Source organism: Brachyhypopomus gauderio, chromosome 16, assembly GCF_052324685.1.
Source record: "Brachyhypopomus gauderio isolate BG-103 chromosome 16, BGAUD_0.2, whole genome shotgun sequence".
Classification (NCBI taxonomy): Eukaryota; Metazoa; Chordata; class Actinopteri; order Gymnotiformes; family Hypopomidae; genus Brachyhypopomus; species Brachyhypopomus gauderio.
Genome location: NC_135226.1, coordinates 14,913,122 through 14,937,403, shown reverse-complemented (window position 1 = coordinate 14,937,403; position 24,282 = coordinate 14,913,122). Strand labels below are relative to the sequence as shown.

At 44.1% G+C, this 24,282-nt stretch overlaps 4 protein-coding genes and 1 long non-coding RNA gene across 5 annotated transcripts in view; 1 reads left to right on the top strand and 4 right to left on the bottom strand.

Annotated features, from left to right (window-relative positions):
* grik1b (glutamate receptor, ionotropic, kainate 1b) overlaps positions 1-9,263 on the bottom strand; it is a 29,817-nt gene extending 20,554 nt beyond the window's left edge. The window contains exon 1 of the mRNA XM_076976003.1: positions 8,709-9,263. Coding sequence (XP_076832118.1) covers positions 8,709-8,793 — 85 coding nt within the window. The 5' untranslated portion in view covers positions 8,794-9,263. The remainder of the gene's footprint in view (positions 1-8,708) is intronic.
* LOC143477441 (uncharacterized) overlaps positions 1-24,282 on the top strand; it is a 44,696-nt gene that overhangs the window by 12,619 nt on the left and 7,795 nt on the right. The window lies entirely within an intron of this gene.
* Positions 10,903-13,931, bottom strand: LOC143477938 (claudin-8-like). The gene has a single exon (XM_076976819.1). It carries the CDS (start codon positions 13,286-13,288, stop codon positions 12,281-12,283), a length of 1,008 nt encoding a protein of 335 aa, XP_076832934.1. The 5' UTR covers positions 13,289-13,931; the 3' UTR covers positions 10,903-12,280.
* On the bottom strand, positions 14,131-16,742 carry cldn8.1 (claudin 8.1). The gene has a single exon (XM_076976820.1). The coding sequence runs from the start codon at positions 16,357-16,359 to the stop codon at positions 15,529-15,531; it is 831 nt and encodes a 276-aa protein (XP_076832935.1). The 5' UTR covers positions 16,360-16,742; the 3' UTR covers positions 14,131-15,528.
* On the bottom strand, positions 18,850-20,466 carry cldn8.2 (claudin 8.2). Its single transcript, XM_076976005.1, has one exon. It carries the CDS (start codon positions 20,264-20,266, stop codon positions 19,343-19,345), a length of 924 nt encoding a protein of 307 aa, XP_076832120.1. The 5' UTR covers positions 20,267-20,466; the 3' UTR covers positions 18,850-19,342.

Sequence of the window (24,282 nt, the reverse complement as noted above, 5' to 3'; positions counted from 1 at the left end):
ATACAGATGTTATAGTTTTGACTGCTACAGATTTCAGTTGGAAACTGTTTCCAGGAAATCCGCTGTTCCCTTCATTGCATTTCTCATGACTGGAGGGAAATTTACCTCCCGTCTTCCCCACTGAGCACACCTGTTTCTGACGACCCCAGATCAAGCCCAGAGTAATCAATCATGAAACAGCAGCTGTTGATCGCAGGGTCTATGAAATCCTGCCTCATGGGATTTGCTGTGGTGGGCTGTGAATGACAGAGGAGAAGGTGGGAAGTGTGGAAGGGAACCTCGTCAGGATGATGTTAGTCAGGGACACTGGCCTTCAGTTTCCCAACATGGTGGAGATGGTGGTCTTGCTCTGGACTAAGCAGACATGTTGTGGTCTCCCAGCTCTGTGTCAACAGGTGTAGCGTTTTACCGATAATTAGTATAATGTATACTGGATTTGATTGTACTTATAAGGCAATACAAACAAGTTATTAGGGAGCAAACACACAGTAACTCATTTACAATTGACAAGAATGAATTTGAATGCTTTTTGGAAAGGTGTGCACACATGCACCAACACATCTGCACGCATGGAAACAAAACACACGCAAACTTAGATTTCACCTGAGTTCTGCATTTAAATTACAATATTTATGTCGGGCACCGTGCACTGTGACCAATAATCATATTTGCAATTAATGTTTTATAGAGGCAGGATACGAGCCAGTCAGGCCAAGGGCCCTGCTGAGTAAAATCCTGGCAGCAGCAATCTCTCTTGCTCATGGTATCGCATCAATCTTCATGTCAATGCTTGTGTGCGTTTTTATAAGGCCGGGCAGATTGGTCGGGCAGAAACATCAGATGTTGCGTTAGCCTTAGTCGCTGATGACATACAGTGTGTAAATCACATTACAAGACAGTGAGTTGTGCGGTGTGAACAGCACAGCGATCTCACAACTTTGAAAGTGTCTGTGGTGTAAGGGGGACGAGAGACAGCTGAACCGGATTAGTGGAAGGAAGGACGAGGACACAGGTGAACAGGTGTAACAGTAGTTACACTACGTTTTACTATAGACATTAACAGTTTTTCTATGTTTTATCATCAGCCATCATTCTGACATGGTGACTGAAATGAGGTCACAGATTTAGGTCCTCCAAACCTCATTAACCTACTTGCCAAGACCAAACTGGTGAATTTAAATATTCACTGGAATACATTTAAAGGAGACCTATTAAGCTGGTATACAAAGTTCATAATGTTATTTTTGGGGTCTACTCGAATAGAATTACATGTGTTAATGTTCTAAAAACACATATTTCACCCATACTGTACATCTCAGCTCACTCTCTGTTTGAAATGCTCTCTTTGAACTCCTGTGTCTTTAAGCCACCTGATGAGCTCAGTCTGCTCTGATTGGTCAGCTCCCGCATTCTGCTCTGATTGGTCAACTCCCTTACTCTGATCTGATTGGTCAGCTCCCTCACTCTGTTCTGATTGGTCAATCCGTCCTGTCTTGCAGTCTGCAGACAGACTTTCTCTTCTGAGCAGCTATGAAGACAGGTGTGTTTGAAATATTAATAATCATTACAGTGTCCAGTGGTTTCCAAGATGTCCACAGTACCACAAAGATATACTGTACATGCAGTTCTCTCCAGGAGGGCAGAACTTTGCAGAACACATGCCAGAATACCATGGACATTAGAAATGTAGCTAGCTGGCTTAGCAGAAGCATACAATAGATTGCAACAGCAACATTACAGCATTACATTCCACCTCCACACTTGAAGACTGTTCAAACCATTATAACACATTAAGATTGGATGCCAAGTTAGCCTCATTGGCTGAGAAGACAACAGCTAGGCATTGGCTTAGCTACAGCTAACAGTTCCATAAGGAAACACTCATAGTCTTTACCTTGTTTGCTTTAAACATCACAGATCCACAAATAATACAAGCTTTTGAACTGTGAATAGGAGTATGATGTGAGAATGACATCTTAACTGCACACAGTTTTTGAAACGGTTCTTTTTGTCTGTGAAGTGCACACAGTAAAATAACTGGAACGGGGAACAGTGGTAAAAATGAATACGGTGATTCTGCCTCTGACGGAGCATTCTGAAGAGATTTAGGACAGTGTCTCTTCCACTTGGTTACAAAACTGAGTACTTGCTGTGCATTTTGTGAATGCAGGCAACGCTAGACAGGCAATAAGGAAAGTGTTATTATTAGAACCCTGATGCTACTGTCTTCAGCTTCGCGATTGATGCGTTGGGTTTTCTTCGAAGCGACACAACACACAACGACACAACACAGAGCACATGTTAGAATCGCACAGCGGTTAAAGGTCATTATCATCAGGAAGAAAGTCGTAACTTCAAGCTCTGTCACCAGCACTTCTAAAAACACCCACAAGAAATGACAGAGATACCATATACAAGAGGGATTGCTGTTAGTTGTTCTGTAAATAAATATAGTTACCTTAGTTTATATAGATCTGCCATATGCATAACTTCGGCCACATGTTCTCACAGGTTTGGGTACTTAGTGGGCATCTGATTACCTGCAGTTGAATATCGCCAAAACAAAAGAAATGCTAGTGGACTTCAGAAGGTCCAGGCCTCCTCTGCAGCCGATCTCAGTCCTCAAGACCTTCAAATATCTGGGCATACAGCAAGATAACATGCTAGACTTTAGTTTTATCTTTAATGTTTATTTCCTTTGTCTACTTTCATGACTGTCTTTTATTGTACAGTGTCCTTGGGTGCTAGAAAGGCGCCATTAAATAAAATGCATTATTATTTATTATTAGACTGGTCAGCAAACACAGACACCCTCTACAGGAAAGGACAGAGCAGACTGTGGTTTCTCAGGAGTTTTGGATCCTTTGGGATCTGCCAGAAACTCCTGTGGGTGTCCAGACGGTCCGTGGTAGCCAGCATCTGCTTTTGTGCTGTAATGTGTTGGGGAAGCAGCATCAAGAAGAAGGAGGCCTAGCGACTCGATGGACTGGTAAGGAAGGCTGAGTCTGACCTGGGATCAGAGCTGGAGTGACTCGACAGACTGGAGAGGAAGGCTGAGTCTGACCTGGGATCAGAGCTGGAGTGACTCGACAGACTGGAGAGGAAGGCTGAGTCTGACCTGGGATCAGAGCTGGAGTGACTCGACAGACTGGCAAGTAAGGCCGAGTCTGATCTGAGATCAGAGCTGGAGTGACTTGACAGACTGGTGAGGAAGGCTGAGTCTGACCTGGGATCAGAGTTGGAGTGACTCGACAGACTGGCAAGTAAGGCCGAGTCTGATCTGAGATCAGAGGAGTGACTTGACAGACTGGTGAGGAAGGCTGAGTCTGACCTGGGATCAGAGCTGGAGTGACTCAACAGACTGGCGAGGAAGGCTGAGTCTGACCTGGGATCAGAGCTGGAGTGACTCGACAGACTGGCAAGGAAGACCGAGTCTGATTTGAGATCAGAGCTGGAGTGACTTGACAGACTGGTGAGGAAGTCTGAGTCTGACCTGGGATCAGAGCTGAAGTCAGTCACATCAGAAAGATGGCAGAAAGAAGGCCCCTCAGTAAGCTGCTGACCATCATGGACAATGCCCACCAACCTCTGCTCAACGCCATCATCAGGCAGAGGAGGACATTTAGTGACTGCTGTCCTTGTCTTACCCCACAGACAGATTCAGGTAGTCTGTTGTCCCCCAGGCCAACAGACTGTTTAGCTCCTCACAGTAAAAAAAAAAAAAAACTCTATGACTTCTCCTGCACTGTGGACACCTGATAATATATCTGTATCAGATGCATATGTGAATGTCATTACAATACAATTGTACACTGTAGAGTAATTCATGTATATTTTATGGTTGATATCAGCGGTTCTTCTCTGTTTGTACTGAGGAACTAGTTCACTTTATAACTGCACTACCTCCATTATTCACAGACACTGAGAGTCTGTTTTTCTATTTTATCCTTTATTTTTTATCTCTATTCTTATTGGTTATTGTTCTATTCTCTGCTTTTATCTCTTCGTGTTGTTATTTTTATTGCACTTTTGTAGTGTTATCCCTGTGTGCCTGGTGCAGTGTGGGACTTCTACTGGATGCCTTAAATTTCCCTTTGGAAATTCTATCTCTCTCTCTCTCTCTCTCTCTCTCTCTCTCTCTCTCTCTCTCTCTGTAGATACTGGCTCCCTCCGTCTACCCCCGTTGTGGATATATGTCAGTTTCAGCGCGTGGTTCCTTGTTTGAGTACTTTATTTTTAGCCTTGTTCTGTTAGTTTTGAATTGCTTTTGTGTTTGGTCAATCCCTTGTTTTCCCGTCCTCGGAAATGGAAATAAATATAGGACGTCCGCACATACCACCCTTTTCACCACGAACATACCCAGGAACACTGGGAACCCTGAAGTTACTGTTATGATTTCATAATGCACTTTTACCCCTTTCCCTGCTGTATGGCTGCTGCGTCGTGGATTTGGGGATGTAAGCATTGAGCATTAACACAAATGCATTTGTGTGACATGATGGGACGTAAAGTGGTTGTGAGACGTGAGTGTGAAGTAAAATACATTTATTTAAAGAGGCTATCAAAACTATGAAAACAGTGGGTTTGCCAAGTGCCCAAAGTGTAGGACCGTCGATGTGGACTACATCACCAGTGGGGTTTGGATAGAGATATGTGTGTGAAGTGGGGGGTTGGTTAGATACCAGCTGAGGGTGACACTGAGTTATCTTGAGTGCCTAAAATCAAATGTTTTTTTATTTATTTAAGATCTAATTGTGTATCTTGACGTTATGTGATGAGGAATGAGGAATGAGGGTTCGAAATGCTACATTGGTGACATGTAGCAATTAAAATGTGAATAGCTGACTGAACATGATGTACCAACTACCATTTTCATATCAGAGCACAGTATTCTGTGCAATGAGATCATTCAACAGTGGAAAGTTATTTTAGGGGAATATCTATGAATGTCTCTAAGACAATGTTGTATAATCTTTATAAGTGCTCATATTTCTACAGTGAATTATGTGTGACTATACTTAAAGGTAGTTAGAATGGTTCATTTTTTGTATCAAGAGCAATGAAACATGACATCTAGTATGTTATAAATGGATTTTTAAAAAGCATTATGTATATTGAATTCAGAGAAAGAGCTCTGACATCCACTTCTGAGGTCATGACTCCTGCACAGGTCACACTCAACACAAACTGAGCTCTCTGTGTACGCTTTCCAGCATCTATTCATTCTTAACCCTCAGGCAAAGCTGCTGGTTACATCCAGTGAGGTCATTTTAGATATGTAACTTGAACGTGGTCAGTTCAATGGGATGGCCTTTTCTTCCCTTGCCCTCTCACTACTAAAAAACACTGCGCACATTAGCAATAGAGCTGAATTACAAGGAGGGCACAAGAAAGTATCTGTCCAACCACATAAAGACACTTAATGTGTTGATTAGCTACAATGGAAACGAAACATACGGGCCAACTGTAACACCTGCCATCAGCAGGATTAAGGTGAGACTGTCAATTTGCTCCCAGAGAGATGAGATAGGAGGTCAGGATGTAATTGAACGCTGCCTGTTTTCACTTGTTGGCTTGTGTTTTGACTCTTCTGTTTCTTATATCTTGCAGTTTCCTTGGCAACTTCTTGTTTTAGTTCTAATTTCATGTGCTTGCTTGTTTTGGTCTTTACTTGTTTCCCCATTTTATTTCCTCTTCCGCCTGTTATTGTCTTCACCTGTTTCTAGTTTGCCTTCAGTAGCTTTGTTATTTAAACCCTTTGTCTTGTATGCCTGTTATTGGTCTTTGTAAGTATTCATGTCTCCTATCGTTTGTGGTTTGCTACTATGTTGGTAGTTCTCTGTGTATATTTCCCTATGGTGTCCCTGCTTGATGTACGAATGTGTTCTGTTAGCGGTTTTCTGTCTGTAATTTTATTCAGATTGACTTTCGTTAGACTTTAGTTGTTTTAGCATTCTGCTTCTCATTGTTTTTGTAAATAAAACTATTCACACCCTGTAATTAAAACTGTCAGTATTACTTGGGAGCAGATATGTTGACCCTGGCAAGCATGGAGGCTGTATGACTGGATATTATTCTTGGACAATGATGATTATGTCATGCACCAGTGACCCGACGGTGTAATTGTTCACAGTATTTAAGGGGTTTGGCAGACATAACACAATAAGCACACTGATAAACGCCTTTGTGTTTGTTTTCATCCCTCAGTCGATTAAATATATTGCATAGTATACGAGTGCTGTCCAACTGTCTTTACTAATCTGGCTGTATGACCGAAACAATATCACTAGACAGAGGCTGCAATGATCTAAAAATACTGTTGAGTGCGGCACTCATAAAAAGGCCATTCTGTGATTTATCTGTCTAATATCTCTGATTCTTAATAGACGTTATGATGAAAAATTCTACTGTAATCTGAAGTTGATGTGTGTAATTTTTAAAGCTGGACTCTGGCTGCCCCTGTTGGGTATGCCACAAGATGAATCTCACAAATATCACTTCTGGTTGTTATGATTGCAAAGCCCAAACACTGCAGATTTCTGGACGATGTTCAGAACATACAGATATTAAAAACCTAGGCTTGAGAATAAGGTTGAATTAAGCCAGCCAATCAGCTAAAGGGACTAACAGATTCACTTTTGGAAACCAAAAAGACTGAAAAAGAGACGGTGTGGAATCAACGGACACCAAAGACTGAACACACGCCATGTTCGTTTAAGTCCAACTGTACACAGATGAATATAACAGGTGTTAATTCAATGCATCAAAATTTTCTGTGGAAGATAAGTCATAGGTAGACAGACACACACACACACAGAGAGAGAGAGAGAGAGAGAGAGAGAGAGAGAGAGAGAGAGAGAGAGATGTTTTGGTGAAACAGCACTCAATGCCATGTGGGACTGCATGTAAAGGACCAGCGCACAATGATGTCACTGTTCTGTCCAAGCTTTCCTGCAGGACTCCAAAGGCCTGCCTGGCCCACATCTCTCCAGTCCAGAGCCCAACCAACACATGCGTTCACGCACAGGTGCACCCACGTGTGCCTCGTTGCTGCGTAAGCCACTGAGATCCCTCTGTGTTCTGCTGCTACGTCTCTGTTTACGTTCTTCACAAATTCTTCACAAATTCTTCTCCACTTGAAAACCAAAAGCCACATCACCGCACACCAAACACAAATGCCTTTTTTTAAGTCACGGAATCGAATTAACATAAAAGTGGGCGGCACCAAGGAGAGGAACGTCTAGGCTAAATTAGCAGTGCTGGCCAATAGTAGCGGTTTATTGTGCTCCGCGGCGGATACTGCAGCCCCTAATCGGAGCGCACGAGCGTCGGCTGTGTTCCGTGGAGCTGTCTCTGATCTGGCCGGGAGCCACAGCCAGATTAGCACAGCTGGATTATTGGGAGATACTGTGCACTGGCAATGAAACAGGAAGGTGGGGGTTAATCAGAACAAGCCCTACACTTTACTCTCAGTGTGTGTGTGTGTGTGTGTGTGTGTGTGTTACGGGGTTACGATGATGGCATTATTACCAGCTGTGTGCCTGCACATGGGTCAACATCAACTGGTTATTCAAGTATGCAGCATATGGGAAAGATTATGTGTTCACCAAGCGGTTTGAAACGGAATCGCAAAAAAAGTAAGCAAAAGATTAGGCAACCTCAATCAGGGAGAGAGAGAAAGTCATGATTTGGCCAGAGTGAAATCACAGTGGATGTTGTGGATTTAGTACATCACACTTCAATCAAACGGGAGGTGTAGCGTGCACAACAGCGCCTGTATTCTCTGTTGATACTTGATATTTGTATAGATAGTTGTATAGATTGTATTTGTATATATATTTAGTATACATTAGTGACGTACATGTATCCTGCTACCAGATTCAAGATTAGATTTTGGAGGTCAAATAGTCTGTGAAGTGTAGGATACAAAATGTCAGGGTCATCGCTAACAAACCAATAACAGCAAAGAAACAAAGAATGCAAAAGTACAAACGTAGCATTAATCGTCTCCACATAAAGCATGAATGTCAGTGCTGATGCTGAATCATAACTAATTCTTTCTACAGGGAAAACTCACCTCTTCATGCCACAGTACCAGGATTTGATCTGAGCAGCACCAGGTCATTGCGAACTACTAGCGCACTTTTGCGTCAAATCATAAAACATTATTAAAAATAGGAATATGGTTCTTAGTAAATCAATATATACGAATGACGGAATCGTCTGTTCCAATCGAGCACAGGCGCATAATGTTTTCTGTGTGTTCCTCTTAAAAATCGTACGAACTGGAATCTAACAGGTGTTTTGCAGCTTTAACTTCAAAGCGTATTTTCGAGAAAAAATTAAAACGAACATATAAAGCGACACGAGGCAAACAACTAGCCATACAAATCATGCAGGCGTCCCGATGTTTTGAGCAAAGAGTTTTATTCCTCTAATCCATAAACACACGTTCCAAAACTTTTAGGTCCCGGTAAACATTAAAAACCCCGCAGTGTCGTTAGTGTTTGTGCGTGTTTGTGCGCGTGTTTGTGCGTGCGTGTTTGTGCGCGCTAATAGAGCAGGTGCACCTGCTTTCACACGCATTTGTGCAGGATTACAGCTCTTAACGCCCGGTAACACTATTATACGTGCAAGTCGACACCGTGCGCATGTTCATTCAAATCAAACAAAGATCAGCCAAAGACTGTCAATAATAAAATACGTACCGATTCGCAAGACTTGCTGCGAACTCACACACAGGTCAGTTAATAGGCACAGCAACGAGAATAATAATCCCTTCCTTTTCGCCATGATACTGGCGCAGAGTTGCTTTTTAACATGTGTGTCCTTCTTCTGTCACTTCATGCCGACACGCGCACCGTTTAACATTCCAATCCAAACGTAAACGGCACGCGCCCTTCTCCTGCCGTGCATCTTGGTGCCAGGACGCGCCTTCGGCATATGTTGCTTATCAACTCGGTGCGAGCTCCGCCTTTCGGTGTTCACACCCACATCAATCCCACATTAAGTGTTAATCACGCAACACTTACTGTTGCCCCGCGCACGCTTTCTAGGTTATAAAGATTTTTGGGGTTGATTATGCAAACCGCGTGAACGTCTCTCTCCGCGCGCACACTCGGCTGCGAGCAGAGACAAGTCGCCCACCCTCAAACACACTCTTGGAGGATTATCTTCAAATCCGGCAGCAGTCGATTCTGAGTAAATCTTTGCTCCGCTTGCACCAAGATTTGATTAAATATTTGTAGCAGCAGTGATGGAAACCTTGATTTAATCCATGGCGCGCTCCATGGAGATTAAGCGCCTCCTCTTCGACACTTTATCTGTTGCGTTATATTTAGGGAGCGAGAGTTCGGATATTCCATTGAAGTTTATCATGCTTTTATTAAATGGGCCTGTTTCTTATTTTTAGGCGACCGGTTCTTGTTTTTAGGCAAGCAGTAGGAGTTATTGAAAAATGCATTTTGGCGTACTCGCAGTACACAATATGTTATCCAGCTCATCTGTAGATATTACGGGTTTTTTTGTGATTTGATTAAAATTGGGTTGGATAAGAACATTGGGCATGCTGCAAACTGGACTTGGTGTGTATGGCGTTAGTTGCAAATGGTTTATGCAGACAGTCAGTTATCATACACCATAAAGGTCAGCAGGTTTTAAAAGTACCTGCTATGGTGTGGTGCTTTACCGATGATCTGCTAGATATGCAATCACGAAGATGAGATGAGGAATATTAGTTATCCTTCTCTCCATTCAGAGGCATAGGTTGGTTCTTCTTATGAACATGAAAACATCTTCATGGTTTCGTCTTGGTGTGTTGCGGTTAAAGCGCAAATCACGGAGTGGTCCGATACAACATAGCAGTTCACGACTCCGCTTTCTCACCAATGAAAAATGATTTCATAATGACCTATCATGTCCATTGCCTGCAACATTATTAGATTACTAGTGATAGTGATTTGGCATTCTTATATAAATTCAAAGCGGAACGCCCATCAAATATAAATTCTAGGCAACTTTACTGTGCAGGTTTTCTCCGAGCAAACGCGTCCGTGAAGGTCAAAATAATTAGATCTGCCGCCATCTTCTGGTAAAGAAGGGAACTGTCGCAACTTTCTTACAGACATTCCTTTAGATTACGTGAATTAGATTCAGCTAGCTGCGTGGGGTGGACAAAATAGCACAAAGAAAAAGGTAAATAATTTATATTTCAGTCCTTTTGAAAACGATATTAAACAAAAGTGTGATTTCTCGATAGGCTTACATGTGCCTTACTGGACGCCGTAATTTTGATAAGACCCACATCTATTTATTCGATTGACCTTCTCCCGCCTTGCCCACCCACGTTTGTGTAGCTAATACAGACCGTGTGGATGACTTGTGGATTAACTTTATGTCACCTAAACAAATGTATGACCCATCCATCCATCCATCTATCCATTATCTGAACCACTTAATCCCGCTAGTCGGGGTCACGGGGGGGGGGGGGCTGGAGCCAATCCCAGCATCTCCGGGCGAAGGCAGTACACCGATTGCAGAAATTACCCAAATTGGGGGTAAAATGTGACACCTCGCAATTAAATTGGAACTAAGAGCACAGTTTCCACTACTGCTGTGCTACAGAACCTCGCGTTATTACACGGACGTAATTTGGGGGGAGGATGGGGGGGGGGGGGGGGGGGGGGGAGACACATGTGCCCCCCACTTTTTCAAAAGCCGGTGTTGGTCCCCCCAGTTTTTACGGTTAAAACCAAATATTTAAATAGCGACGAATCCGTGTCCCCCCCACTTTTTATTACAAAATTACGTCCATGCGTTATTACACAGGCTGATTGTAATAACTTTCTTTATTTGACCGCCTATTCATGGCAAATTTTTTGAACAAACCTGGTGACAGTTAAAATGTATCAATATATTTATTAACTTCTGACCAACATTATGAGAGTGTTGACAGCAAAATGAAGTACAAGTTGACTTATAAATGACTAAGAAAAGAGAAAAAATATAACTGGCTCTATACAAAAAGCGATTCCCGTAAAATACATATCTAAAATTAAATCAGATGCACCAAAGAAAGAAAATGAAAATGATTTTTTTTTGTTTAAAAACACTACAAATTGTAAATGCATAAATAAATACATACGTAGTCTATTCCTGCTTATTTTAGCATTACTTTATGCTAACTCTAATCTAGTAACCCTTATGCAAATTTTAATATAGTTTACTGATTTGTAATATACCATGATTAGCCATAACATTAAATCCACCTGCTTAATGTTGTTTTTTTTGTTGCTACCAAAACTGCATTAACCAGCGAGTCATGGACTCCAGAAGACATCTGAAAGTCTTCTGTGGTATCTGGTACCAAGACATTTGTAGCAGATCATCTAAGTTGTGAGATTGTTTTCTAAGCACATCCCAATCCTTGATTGAGTTTGAGCTCTTTGGAGTTTGGAGGTCAAGTGAACGCCTAGAACTTTTTGTCACTTTTTGGTTCGCAACAACGTTTAGGAACATTTCAAAGTAAGATCCACATGAATGCAGTGTTTCCCAGCATCTCACAAGCTTGCCTTCTTCCCAACATGCATTCTTAAGCATTCCTGCTCCATGTAGGCAATGCACACTCACCTGGACACTCCCTACATGTAACAGATCACAAGATTCATCAGACCAGGCCACCTTCTTCCATTGCTCCACGGTCCAGTTTTGATGTGCCAAATGTAGGTACAATTGAGGGAGGGCAGGGGTCAGAGGGCACTCAGAGGGGGTCAGGGGTCAGAGGGTAACTCTGACTGCTCTGAAGCTATGCAAACCCAGCAAACCCAGTTTGTTCTGACACCTTTCTTTTATAGCTCTCCTCTGGGATCGGACCAGAGAGGCTAACATTAGCACTCCGCGTGCATCGATGACCATAAAAGCACATGATTCCCAGTTCAACGGTTGTCCTTCTATGGACTGCCTTTGGTACATATACTAACTACTGCATGCTGGGAAATATACCACATGACCTGTTGTTTTGGAGTCATCTACCCATCACAATTTGGCCCTTGTCAAAGTTGCGCAGATCCTTACGCTTCCTGTTTTTGTTTTTTTACTGAAACACAATAACTGACTCTTCATTGGCTGCCTAATATCTAACCCCCTGACAGCTGCCAATGCAACAAGATGATCAGGGTTATTGATTTCACCTGTCAGTAGTTTTAATGTTATGGCTGATCAGTGTACATCATTTATAATTACTCTGTTATCTGCTGTTAGAGGCGGTTAAATGTAACTGTCCTCATATGTACACTCCAGAGTGGAACAGTGGGTTGTGTGCTTGAATCTGAGAGTTGCCATATCCAAATGGTGCCAATGCGTTTTGGGAGGTCTGCATAGTGGCCATGTTGCGTGTGCGCCCGTCAAGACCAGCACGCGCAGGTACGGGCATCAGGCTGGGTTTGCCGGAGGTTCTGGGCGTGGAGTGTCTCCATGTGCCATGGGAGCCATGCACAGATCCTTGGTCCTGATAAATGGGCACCATGTTAGCTTGTTTCACCAGGACTTCACTGTATGCAGGCTGTCCACCAGGGGGAGCTCCAGTGTGGCTGTAGGCTGGGTGAAATGCTTGTCGGGGCTGCTGGGGGAAAGTGGTGATGGAGCTGTGAGTGGAGGTGAGGGGTTGGAGACGCGTCAGTGTGGAGTTTGCGGTCCCGTACACAGGCTGGTAGAGGAGATCGGAGTCCGGAGCAGAGCGACAGGACAGGAAGACCGCCCCAGACAGCAAGAGGAGCGCCCCCGCTACCCAGCCCACGTAGAGCGCCTCGCCCAGCTCCCGCCGCTGGGCGTCCAGCAGAAGCGGGTTGTAGAAGTCCTGGATGATGACGTGGGCCGTCCAGGAGACGGGGATGAAAACGCAGAGGGCAGCGGCGACCTCCATCGCCCCTGCAGTCGTAATGAGGAGGGATTTGATGCGGTTTTGGCCCTGGAAGCAGGTCGTGTTACGGAGACCCAGGACGGCGGCCGACAGTCCGAGAAAACTCAAGGCGACGGAGCAGCACATGAGGCCGCGGGACGCCTGCAGCTCGGGGGGCAGGTAGAGCAGCGAGTCGTACACCTTGCACTGCATGCGTATGTTGGCCTGGCGGTAGCAGTTCATCCACAGCCCCTCCCAGCGCGTCTCCATGACGATGATGTTCTCCTGGATGAAGGCCGTGACCCTCCACATGGGCATGCCCGTCGTGGCCGCACTTCCCACCAACCCGATAGCACCCAAGGACAGAGCGATGATCTCACATGCGTTAACCATTGCTCAAATGTATACGCACACACACACACTCATGCACACAAATCCACAAACGTGCTCTCCTCACAAACAGGAGCTGAAGCTTCAGCAATACACTGACACAAAAAGCCCGAGCCTGTGTCAGTGGTCCGAGTCACAACTCCTCCTAAACAATATCAGACAGACCTGAGCATTTATCCAGTTACACCAGTGGACCTCTACGCAGTTTTCCCAGGATGAAGGTGTGATGTCTGTGGTTTTGGAGTATAATCCAAGGGTAAAGTTAAATCCACACAAGAACGAGACCCAGGCCGTGCTTGTACGTCTGGAGAAGAACAGAACGGAGGAGAGAGTGCTGAGTCTGGGTCTCTCGCGTTTTGGGAAGCGGGTCGCTCTTTCTGGATTGGTTAGGGAGCATGAGGGCTTCTGGTTACCAAATGTTTGTTGTGCCCTGCTCATGCAGGATATAACAGTAACCATCTTGCACTTTGTGAATATACCCAAACAGAACGGCACTCCCACTGTCCTTCTGTTACTACCTCGTCCTTTGTTTTTGTGGGTTTTTGTGTCTGCATCTTTAACACTGCTTCCCATTCCTTTCATTTAAGTGTTGAATTGTCAGTAGTTCTACCCTTCTGCTAGCTTCAAAGATGAGCTATCGTCCGCACAAGAACAATATCAGGATTCACCACTAGAGGGTCTAGGTCAGCGTACTTATAGGAGCCATGGGTCAACAACTCATGGGTCAGGTCATCTCTTGCTGAATGAAGCAAGCTGCTAATATGTACTATGAGTATATGTACCAAAAATACTTTATCACACTGGCAAATATTACCATCAATAGCTGCTTAGTTTGTAAGACAAAAAAGTAGCATGTTTAATTTTAAAACACAGTTCACAGAAGAGATTATGTGATTACGTTTAAAGGTCGTTGACACTTCTAGGTAATTACAGACACATAATTATGGTAGACAAAAAGTTAATTATGGACACAAGTATTGAATCTCTACAACATGTAGATTTGGATTATCTAATTTTCCTGTTTGACTACATTGTCCATGTTATCTCAAGGTGTAGTTTTACAGTAACGCCAGCTCGAATTGTTCAGTACATACTGAACCTCCCCTCTCTCTCACCTGTTCTGCCTGTTTTCCTGTATGCTTGATGGATTTGCCAAAAATGAGCTTGCCTATTGTTAGACATGGATAACCCATATACCCAGAACCCCAAGAATCACTAAGTCCTTTACTTCAACATTCATTCCCAATACCCTGTAAACACAACAGAAAACCTATAAAGATTTAACAAAGGTCATTATTTTTTCCTGGACAAATTATTCCCTGTACACTTTTGAGTTTAAATCTAACTTTGAAAAATTTTCCTTTTATAGTTTTACCTTGGAACTTGCCCTTGCATTAAATCTACACCTGGAGTCTGTTCTCAAGCACTAACTAAATTAATCTACATGCATTCCTCTTCCCAGTAAAAAGTGGATTAGCAATTTGTTCTTCATTTCCTGGTTAGGTTGTAGCCCTGTGTGGTAAGGTTACTGAGGATGCAGGGGCGTGGCCAGCTGAAGGATATTAGACAATGGCTGTACGTTAGTTTATATTTCACTCTCTGTTTGTCTGGGCCCTCAGGGTACAGAGATCAACAAGACACTCCGCGCCTCTGTGTACATGCGCCAGCACTACTAAGACACACACAAGCGCCTTCACTGCCCTTAGATAACACGGCCGTCATGGAGGTGAAGCGCTCTAAAGCACATCCGCACACAGCTGAAACTGCATAAAATGTGAATAAATCTGAAATAAACAAAAAGATTAAGTGGACATACTGGCCCATTCTTCCTAAATGTACAATTACAATATACAATACATTTTTTATTGTTTTTTATATGATCCATATAGTCCATAAACATTATACAGCAAAGCCACCATCCATTCTCATAACTTTCTCAGAAATGTGATTTCTTAGCAAAGACTCAAAGTGGTTATTTCCAAAACAAGAACAGGTCAATTATTAAGTTCTTATACCTTATCGTTCATCTTAAATACAGTGGAGAAATGTCTGGACAAAAGACAAGTGCTCCTCCCCACACATCACAGCTGATCCATTTATGGTAAACAGAAGTGTTTCATCTCCATCTATATACATACCAGTACGCAAGACACACGTACTGTACAGGAGTACATACATATGAGACAAACCAGCATTACCAAAGTGTCTCGTTTAAGCTCCTTTTGCCGGCATTTGACGAGTATTCACAGGTAGGCGACAGCACTGCGGATAGACTGGTGTCTAGCCGGCTGGACCAACGAAGGCTGTCGGGCCGTCTGGATGAACGAGTGCTCTCGGGACGGCTGGATGAACGAGTGCTCTCGGGACGGCTGGATGAACGATGGCTCTCTGGATGAGTAGCTGTAGGCGGCTGCTGACCTGGGCTGGAAGACCATTGGATGGGGCTGGTAAGCCACGTAGGGCACGTTGTGGGTGTAGGCCACGTGGCTTTGCTTCACACCCTCATCCTCGGGGGCGCTGCAGCAAGTGAAAATGCACCCGCCCACGAACAGCAGCGCCCCCGCCACCCAGCCCACGTAGAGCGCCTCGCCCAGCTCTCGCCGCTGGGCGTCCAGCAGCAGGGGGTTGTAGAAGTCCTGGATGATGACGTGGGCCGTCCAGGAGACGGGGATCAGGCAAGCGATGCAGGCCAGGAGAATCAGGCAGCCGGCGGCGACGAGGACCTTGTGCTTGGTGCCGTCGTCTCCCTGGATGCAGACCGTGCACTTCATCCCGGCGATGGCGATGACGAGGCCGATGAAGGACAGGGCGACGGAGCAGCACATGAGGCCGCGGGACGCCTGCAGCTCAGGGGGCAGGTAGAGCAGCGAGTCGTACACCTTGCACTGCATGCGTATGTTGGCCTGACGGAAGCAGTTCATCCACAGCCCCTCCCAGCGCGTCTCCATGACGATGATGTTCTCCTGGATGAAGGCCGTGACCCTCCACATGGGCATGCCCGTGCTGGCCGCCGCCCCCATCAGGCCCACCAGGGTCAGGCACATGGCTGCTATCTCCAGCCCCTGGGCCGCCATCTTCCTTCCGCGCGCTCAGACTCGGGACGGCAACAAACCGGGGCCGCTTCAAATCATTCCAAGACCTGGGGCTCCGTGTAAAGGCGGATCAGATGCTCGGAGCAGAGCGAGGAGGAGTCAGGCCGTAGCGACAGGCTCAGCCGAAGGACGAAAGCGGAGTGGCGCTCACCTGAAGGTCTCCTCTGTGTCCCTGTGAGCGCGCTGGTGAAAGGTGTACACCTCTGCTGCCTCCCGCCCCTCCCCCCGGGCCCTGAGCTGGATAATAGGATGGGAGGGATCTCCACACCGTTGCCATGAAATCATATGAACCCGTGACTGGAGGAGGAGGGGGAGGAAACGCTGCCATGCCATCCACTACATGTTCACTCCCTTATACACACACACAAACACACTGTCTCCATCCGCCTCACTCTCTCTCTCTCGCACACACACACACACACACACACACACACACACACACACACACACACACACACACACACACACACACACACACACACATATACCAACAAATCTGTCCTGTTTCTCTGGAAACTGTACTTCAGTGAGTGAGGAAACTATACTATCTTTATCTCTATCTCTCTCTCATGCACATGCATTGGCATGGTCACTGTGAGCACTCTGTACTGCCTAAAGCCATCGTCAAACAGTAACACAGCATGTGACCATTTTCATAACCTTGTCCACAAAAAAAGAGCTACATAAGGTTTTCTTAACAAGAGCTATGTCAGCAGAGAATCCCAAGAGTGCTTTACTGCATACGTCCCTGGAACTATCTTGGGAAAAACTGTTTATTTCAGGTTGTTTTCAAATACCGCAAACACTAGGAACTGCACATCTGTTGTACAAGTAGGAATGTTAGTCATAGTGAGACAAAGTGTTGCTATGTTGTGGTAAGAAACTTAGTTTCCAATTTTATTACAAATTATGTTAAATTGCAAAAGCGCTGGTTTAAAAAGAAATTTTCATTTGGCTGTATAAATGGCTAATTTGAGACAACTTGTTGGTCTTCTAATTGCCTTGTTTACGTTGTTTTGTCTTGTTTTAATTAATGGAAATACAGCTTTACATGTATTGGCTCACAATATAGCAAGGAAAGACTTTTACAAGGCCAGATTCCAACAACAAATGTAGAGAACAGAATACAAACCAAATGCTACCATGGAGTTAGTGTGGACAATGGACTGATCAGCCTATATATCTACATATATGTGTATAGTTTAGTGTATATCAAAAAATGTAGGTGTAACATGACATTGAACACATAGGTGTACCATGACAAACCTTTTCATCTGAGATTGCACGTGTAACATAACATGAAACTGGTATCTTCGCTCAGGAGACGTGGGAGTTGAACGCGGACACGATGTACTTTTTTCCTTTTCTTGATTGTTGTCCAGTTATTTTTCCTAGCGTTTGTCATTGCTTTTCCTCAAACAGCCTGATCCTCCCATTATCCTCCCCGACTACATCATGGGTCTCTAGGCAGAGCACATTGCCTCTGAGACACGTGAGACCACACACGTGAGACCAAACACGTGAGACCAAACACGTGAGACCACACGCATGAGACCAAACACGTGAGACCAAACACGTGAGACCACACACGTGAGACCAAACACGTGAGACCAAACACGTGAGACCACACGCATGAGACCAAACACGTGAGACCAAACACGTGAGACCACACACGTGAGACCAAACACGTGAGACCAAACACGTGAGACCACACGCATGAGACCAGCCACTGACCAGCTATGTACACTTGTAAAACAGAACCATTCTTTGAACTGGAGTTCTGTTAATAGCACACAAACGCCTCAGTCATTCTCACCACTCAGGCGGAAAGAACACCACATTCTACTGAGAAACAGCATACCGTTTAGGAGGTTTTGCTTAAGTCATGTTAAAAATGCAACCAACCAGTCTGAAAAAGACATCCACCTTTCTTTCACATAAAAAAACAACATTCTCTCCCACTTTACTGTGAGCACCTCCTGTTGATGTCCACATCTGCTTTGTTTCTGTGTCATTATAAAGCACTGTTTTAACAGATTTGGTCTAAATTGTATTACAATGAGCATATTCCCATTCATTCCTTATTGTGTCTATATTTAAGAATATGCAATATATTGAATTGATCCATAAAGGTGAAATCACTACTTGCTCAGTGCTGTACATGAGAGCTGTGGGCTGTGTGTGGGGCAAGCATGTGACTTCTGTCGGTAGCGATAGTCAAATTCCTGCGGGTACATTTGTGTTTTAGGCGTGTCTGCACATCTGAGGGATCCAGGATCATTCTGGGTTGGTAATAGTGCAGTCAAACAATGTAAAAATGCACATAGACAGGTTTGGCCAGTGTACCCAGGTCTGTCCTGGAACAGAATGACTTCACCTAGTAATTCACGTTCATCATCAGAAGAGAATGTTCATGAATTTAGTAATGAGAAATAAAACAGTGTACATTGTTATTTATATATAAATATTTATTATTATTATCATTAACAATTTCTCCAAAATTCTCCAGTGCTTAAAAAAATGACATATATTCCAATATGTTTGTAAATGCACTCTTCTGAATCAGAGTACCGCAGTACTCCCAGTGGTTCAGCGTCATTAGTAAGAAGATAAATGCATATGAGTGCGCACGAGTGAGAGTGATACTGCTTCCTGAAGCAATACATCACATTCACCTTCCCAGAAAGTGCCAGTTCCTCGACTTGTGTGCAGATTTTATCCATGAACAAGTCCTGAAAACGTCCACTGGAAACCAAGAAAGCAATACAAATTTAAGATTACAATCATTGCAGGAGATTCACATCTAGCTAAATGTACGCAGTAGAAATCGCATCCAATAATCCAACAAAAAAACCCCAACAAAACAAGAGTTTTGAACTTGTGTTTTGTTTTCCGGATAACAGCGAGGTGCTTCCTCTCTCGTGTAGAACACCTGTCCTGGTTTTACTCCCCAGGGTCCAGATCATCAGTAACTGGGCCGACTGTAGATCACAGATCCTGGTGGTGGAGGAGCAGCGTATGCCGGTTGGTAGGAATATGCCGGCTGGTAGGTGTACGCTGGTTGGTAGGTGTATCCAGGCTTGTAGAGACTGTTGGGGGTGTAACCAGCTCTGTACAGCACCGTGGTCGGGTCCTCTTTCTCCTCCGTGTGTGGTGCATGGCGGCAGAGCAGAATCACGCCGGCCGTGAAGAGCAGGGCGGACGTGACCCAGCCGATGTAGAGCGCCTCGCCAAGCTCCCGTCGCTGAGCGTCCAGCAGCAGAGGGTTGTAGAAGTCCTGGATGATGCGGTAGGCCGTCCAGGAGACGGGGATGATGGTGGCCAGGCATCCGGCCAGGAAGAGGCAGCCGCCGGTCACCAGGACAATGTGCTTCACGCGCGGCCGGGAATCGATGAGACGGGTGCAGCGCATGCCCACGATGGAGATGATCAAGGCGATGGCGGAGATGGCGACGGCACAGCACATGAGGCCGCGGGACGCCTGCAGCTCGGGGGGCAGGTAGAGCAGCGAGTCGTACACCTTGCACTGCATGCGTATGTTGGCCTGCCGGTAGCAGTTCATCCACAGCCCCTCCCAGCGCGTCTCCATGACGATGATGTTCTCCTGGATGAAGGCCGTGACCCGCCACATGGGGAGACCCGTGACGGCGGAGACGCCGATGCAGCCGATGAAGCCGAAGACCAGGGCGACCACCTCGCAGTGCACCGCCTCCTTGCGCTTTCTCTTCTCCTTCAGAATCTGCTCGTCGTACGCGTCCTTCACCGCCTGGTCCGTGAACGCGCTGTCCGCGTACGTCTTGTCGGCGTTCGAGTGGTCCGTGTACGGCTTGCCCGCGTACGACTTGCCTGCGTACGACTTGCCGGCGTAGGACTCAGCCATGTAAGACATGCTGGACTGATAGGTCACACGCACAGGAGGGAATCGGGGGTCTTCTGACTCAAATGTCCCCCTATGCCTCTCTCTCTCTCTGCGTCACGTCAGTCTCTAACCTGGTTTCACTCTCTCTCACTCCGCCTCGAACCTGGTCTCACTCCTCTTGCGTCCTCTCACAGCTGCTGTGTCTCAACTGAGAGCCAGAATATCAGAGAGGAAGATTTTAAGTCACAAGAAAAAAATGTGTTAGCAGTGCTATGTGCCCCAACAGGTTTATCTGCATCGGTAAAAGCAACTGGCAATACCTGAACTGTTCAAACAATGCAAAGGAGGGGAGGACCGGTTGTTACCCTGTTACCCTGTGACCCTTGTTGTCCTGTCAGCTGGTGTCAGGATAAAGAGAAGAAAACGTCAAGAAATGGAGAAAAACAAAAGATCAAAACTCAAACTAATTTGGAGGTTACAGAATGATAAACTAAACAACAAACAAATAGTGAAACACTATGGTTTTCTTTAAATATAAAGTATTAAAGTAATAAAGGATATTAAATGAATCATTTGAGTGATAAATAAGTTGAAATGGCTTATTTCCCCAAATTTCCCCCTTGCTTTAGATCCAAGTGGTGAGAATCTGCTCGTAATAATTATTATCATAATAATTAAAGCCACGTTTCTCTACTGCTGTCGGGCGCCCACATGACCCGCATGGAAAAGGAACTCAAGACACCACCAAACTTTAGCACTTACTTCTGTTGACCATTTTAACACAGTGTGGCATCCTCAAACATGTTGTGTAGCCTGCAGTTCCTAAGCACACTGAATGTTTTTACAAAATTCATAACTTTATAATAAATGTATGTATTTATGGCAGTAAATTATAGAGTAGATTAAGAATACATATATTTAATGCATTTATTTATGACTATAAAAACATGTTTTCAGTGTTTCTAGTCTACACACATACTCCACAATAGGCAACAAAACTAAAACAAATAATAATTCAAGAAATTTTTGATGGCAAGTTCACAAATAATCAAATCTGTAAACATTCAACATTCAACTTCAAAAGTGGAGGTGCAAACGTGGGGGGTTCAAACATGGAGGTTCTCTTGTTTGCATTTTTGAGTGCTTTTTCCAGTATTACTTTGGTAAATGCATATTGGCTATGGCTGTTCTGTAGGTCACACCTTTAATTTCATGCTGCAGTTTTATAAGAAACTCCAGCTACATGCTGCTTATTAAGATGTGCACTTTTATTTATTATAAATTTTATTAAATAAATAAAATTATAAATTTATTATCAATTTTTTTATTAGAAGTAACTTTGATGTATAAAATACTCTGAGATCCAGATCACCAGCAGAGGTGGACATTCCAGGTTCAGAAAGTAAAACTCCTTCCCAGGATTTTACTCAAGCTTGCTGGATTTTCTAATAAGTGCCAGCCAGGTAAAATTTGTGGAACCAACACAATCCAGGAATCCCGAACAAATCTTTGTGAGGACCTTTCACTTTCTGAACCTGGAATGTCCATCTCTGGAGCTATGTGACTCACCTGGTGACTTTTAGAAATGACTTTGAACACCTCATGGTTGTTGGTTCTAGACAGGCTGCACTGACTATTTCAGAAATTGCTGAGCTGTGTGGGGGGTTTTTGTCTACGGAAGTTGATAAATAAGACAAATAACTATGGATGTGATAAATTGTAGGAAGGTGAACTTTATTTTTGCCATGACTGTATGTGCATCAGGGGGTTAATCAAAGTGTGCATATGTAACTCGAAAATATAAATACTGGTAATAATCTGCAGTCAACAGGTAGGTTTACACAATAATTTAGCATGTCACATATACTTGCATAATGCCATCAGCACACCAGTTCAACAGGGGCCTTGATACATTGTTAGTATACATTGCTGTTTATGGTCAGATGCCATTAACATCAGCCTAAAATGAATATGTTTGGGGGAATAGTACTTGTGAAAAGCAAAGTTAGTTTCTTATAACAGATCTCTCATCTTCACCAACAGAGCTCAATTTTGTTGAGCTGTATGTTTATGCATATATTTGTCTTTGGTTGTATGTGAGGTTGTTTTCAGGTGTGATGAAGCAAACACATTCAAACAAGCATCAGTGAAGCCACATGGTAGTGAAAACCTTTGTTTTGCATGAAAGTCTGCTCACATGCTGAAGATGTTCATCAAGGTGTATAGTTAATGTTTGTGTGTCTCCATGATAATGACAATGGCAAAAATATGAACTGGCACCTTCTTCATGGGTAGTGAGGTTACCACGGTGACATCCTCCGGCCTAACTGCCGCTTGACTCGCACGGCAACCAATACAGGAACTGACAAGGCAGACTATCGTCACGGCAACATTTAATAAGGAACTAGAAGGGAGGGGCTATCTGTGCCAGCTATGCATTACAGTGGTGTGCACTGAACCCTGACTGTACTGTAGATGAGTCTGTGTTATGTATGTCATGCCACACTCCCTTCATAGACAGAGAAACCTTTACCACACTGAGAAAGGCACTGAGAGCAGGTAGAGCAGAGTTCTCCAAGGGAACCACCAGCCCATAATACTCAAGCCTAATGGCTTTTCTGCTCACCCAATTCAACCCGATGGACTGGTGTGTTGAGTCTGTTGTGTTGGGGACGAAACAACACAGCTTTCCAGGATTTGACGATATTGACTTATAATCCTGGAAAGTTAATCCAGTTCAAAGTTGTATTGACCCTGGATAGTTAGCTCATTCCTGTCTTGGTGACTGATCCTGGGAGTGATCAGTGGCCAGCTTAGGAGAAGATCCTCTGGCCCCATTTGTAGAAACATCTTTGGTCTCTTACAAAGACCGGCTATCACACCACAGTGCTCACTTTGGCTCTGTCCTGCCCCAACCACAAACACCCCTCTGTTATTCAGCACAGCAAATCAATTCCGCCTTCTAGCATGTGTGAGTGCCTGTGGGTGTGGCACCTAATGGTTGACCTATGGTCACTTTTCATTGGTCAGTAGTGTGCAAACACCGTTTAAACAATAACAGTAGATCAAAGCAAGATGGAGTAGAACTGAGAGGGAGGACAGGACAGAACTAGTGAAGATGTTTGGCTGTTACTCGCTCATTTTTATGCATTTATCTTCTTAATGTTGTGTTTTGGCTACTTAAAATATCATTGGTATATCTTCATTATGACATCTACAGTATTTTGCTGGGACATGGAAATACTGTCATGAGGGCTCACTGAGCCATTACTTTCCACCCAAGTCATTGTCACAACTAGAGTGATCATATGACATGGCTGGATGACAGCATCAACAGTCTTATGTCTAGATTAAAAGATTGGAACTGTGTCAGAATCTCGGATTGGAGCTGAAAGGCTATTCCATAACCGAGGGGCTTTAAAGGAGAAAGATCTGCCTCCAGCTGGAGCTAATTTTTGGAACTAAGAGAAATCCTGAATTTTGGGAGCATAGAAGGCGAGATGGATTATAGTATGCAATGAGTTCACTCAGATATTGTGAAGCAAGACCATTTAACGCCTTATAGGTCAACAGAAGAATTTAAAAATCAATTTGATATTTAAACGGAAGCCAGTGTATGCAGCGAGAGTATAACTAATATAATCGAATTTTCTAGCCCTAGTTAGGACTTTAGCTGCAGCATTCTGTACAAGTTGGAGTTTCTTTAGGGGCTAAATAGAGCATCCAATTAGAAGACCATTACATTAGTACAATCTTGACGAGACAAAAGCATGGACCAGCTTGGCAATATTACATCCGCCTTAGTGACGTTGCATATGTGTGTGAAAAATGAAAGATCTAAATCACTAGTGATGCCTAAACTTTTAGATTCAGGTGTTACTGAAAAGCCATCTAGTGTAATAAGAAGATCAGAACAATTGCTTCTAGCAGCTTTTGGTCCAAGAAGCAACATCAAAGATGAAGGTGAAACATCAAAGATCCAGGAAAATGGTGGCCCCAAATTATGGTGTGCTTAGTGGGAACCTCAGACAACAGAACCCTGAGAT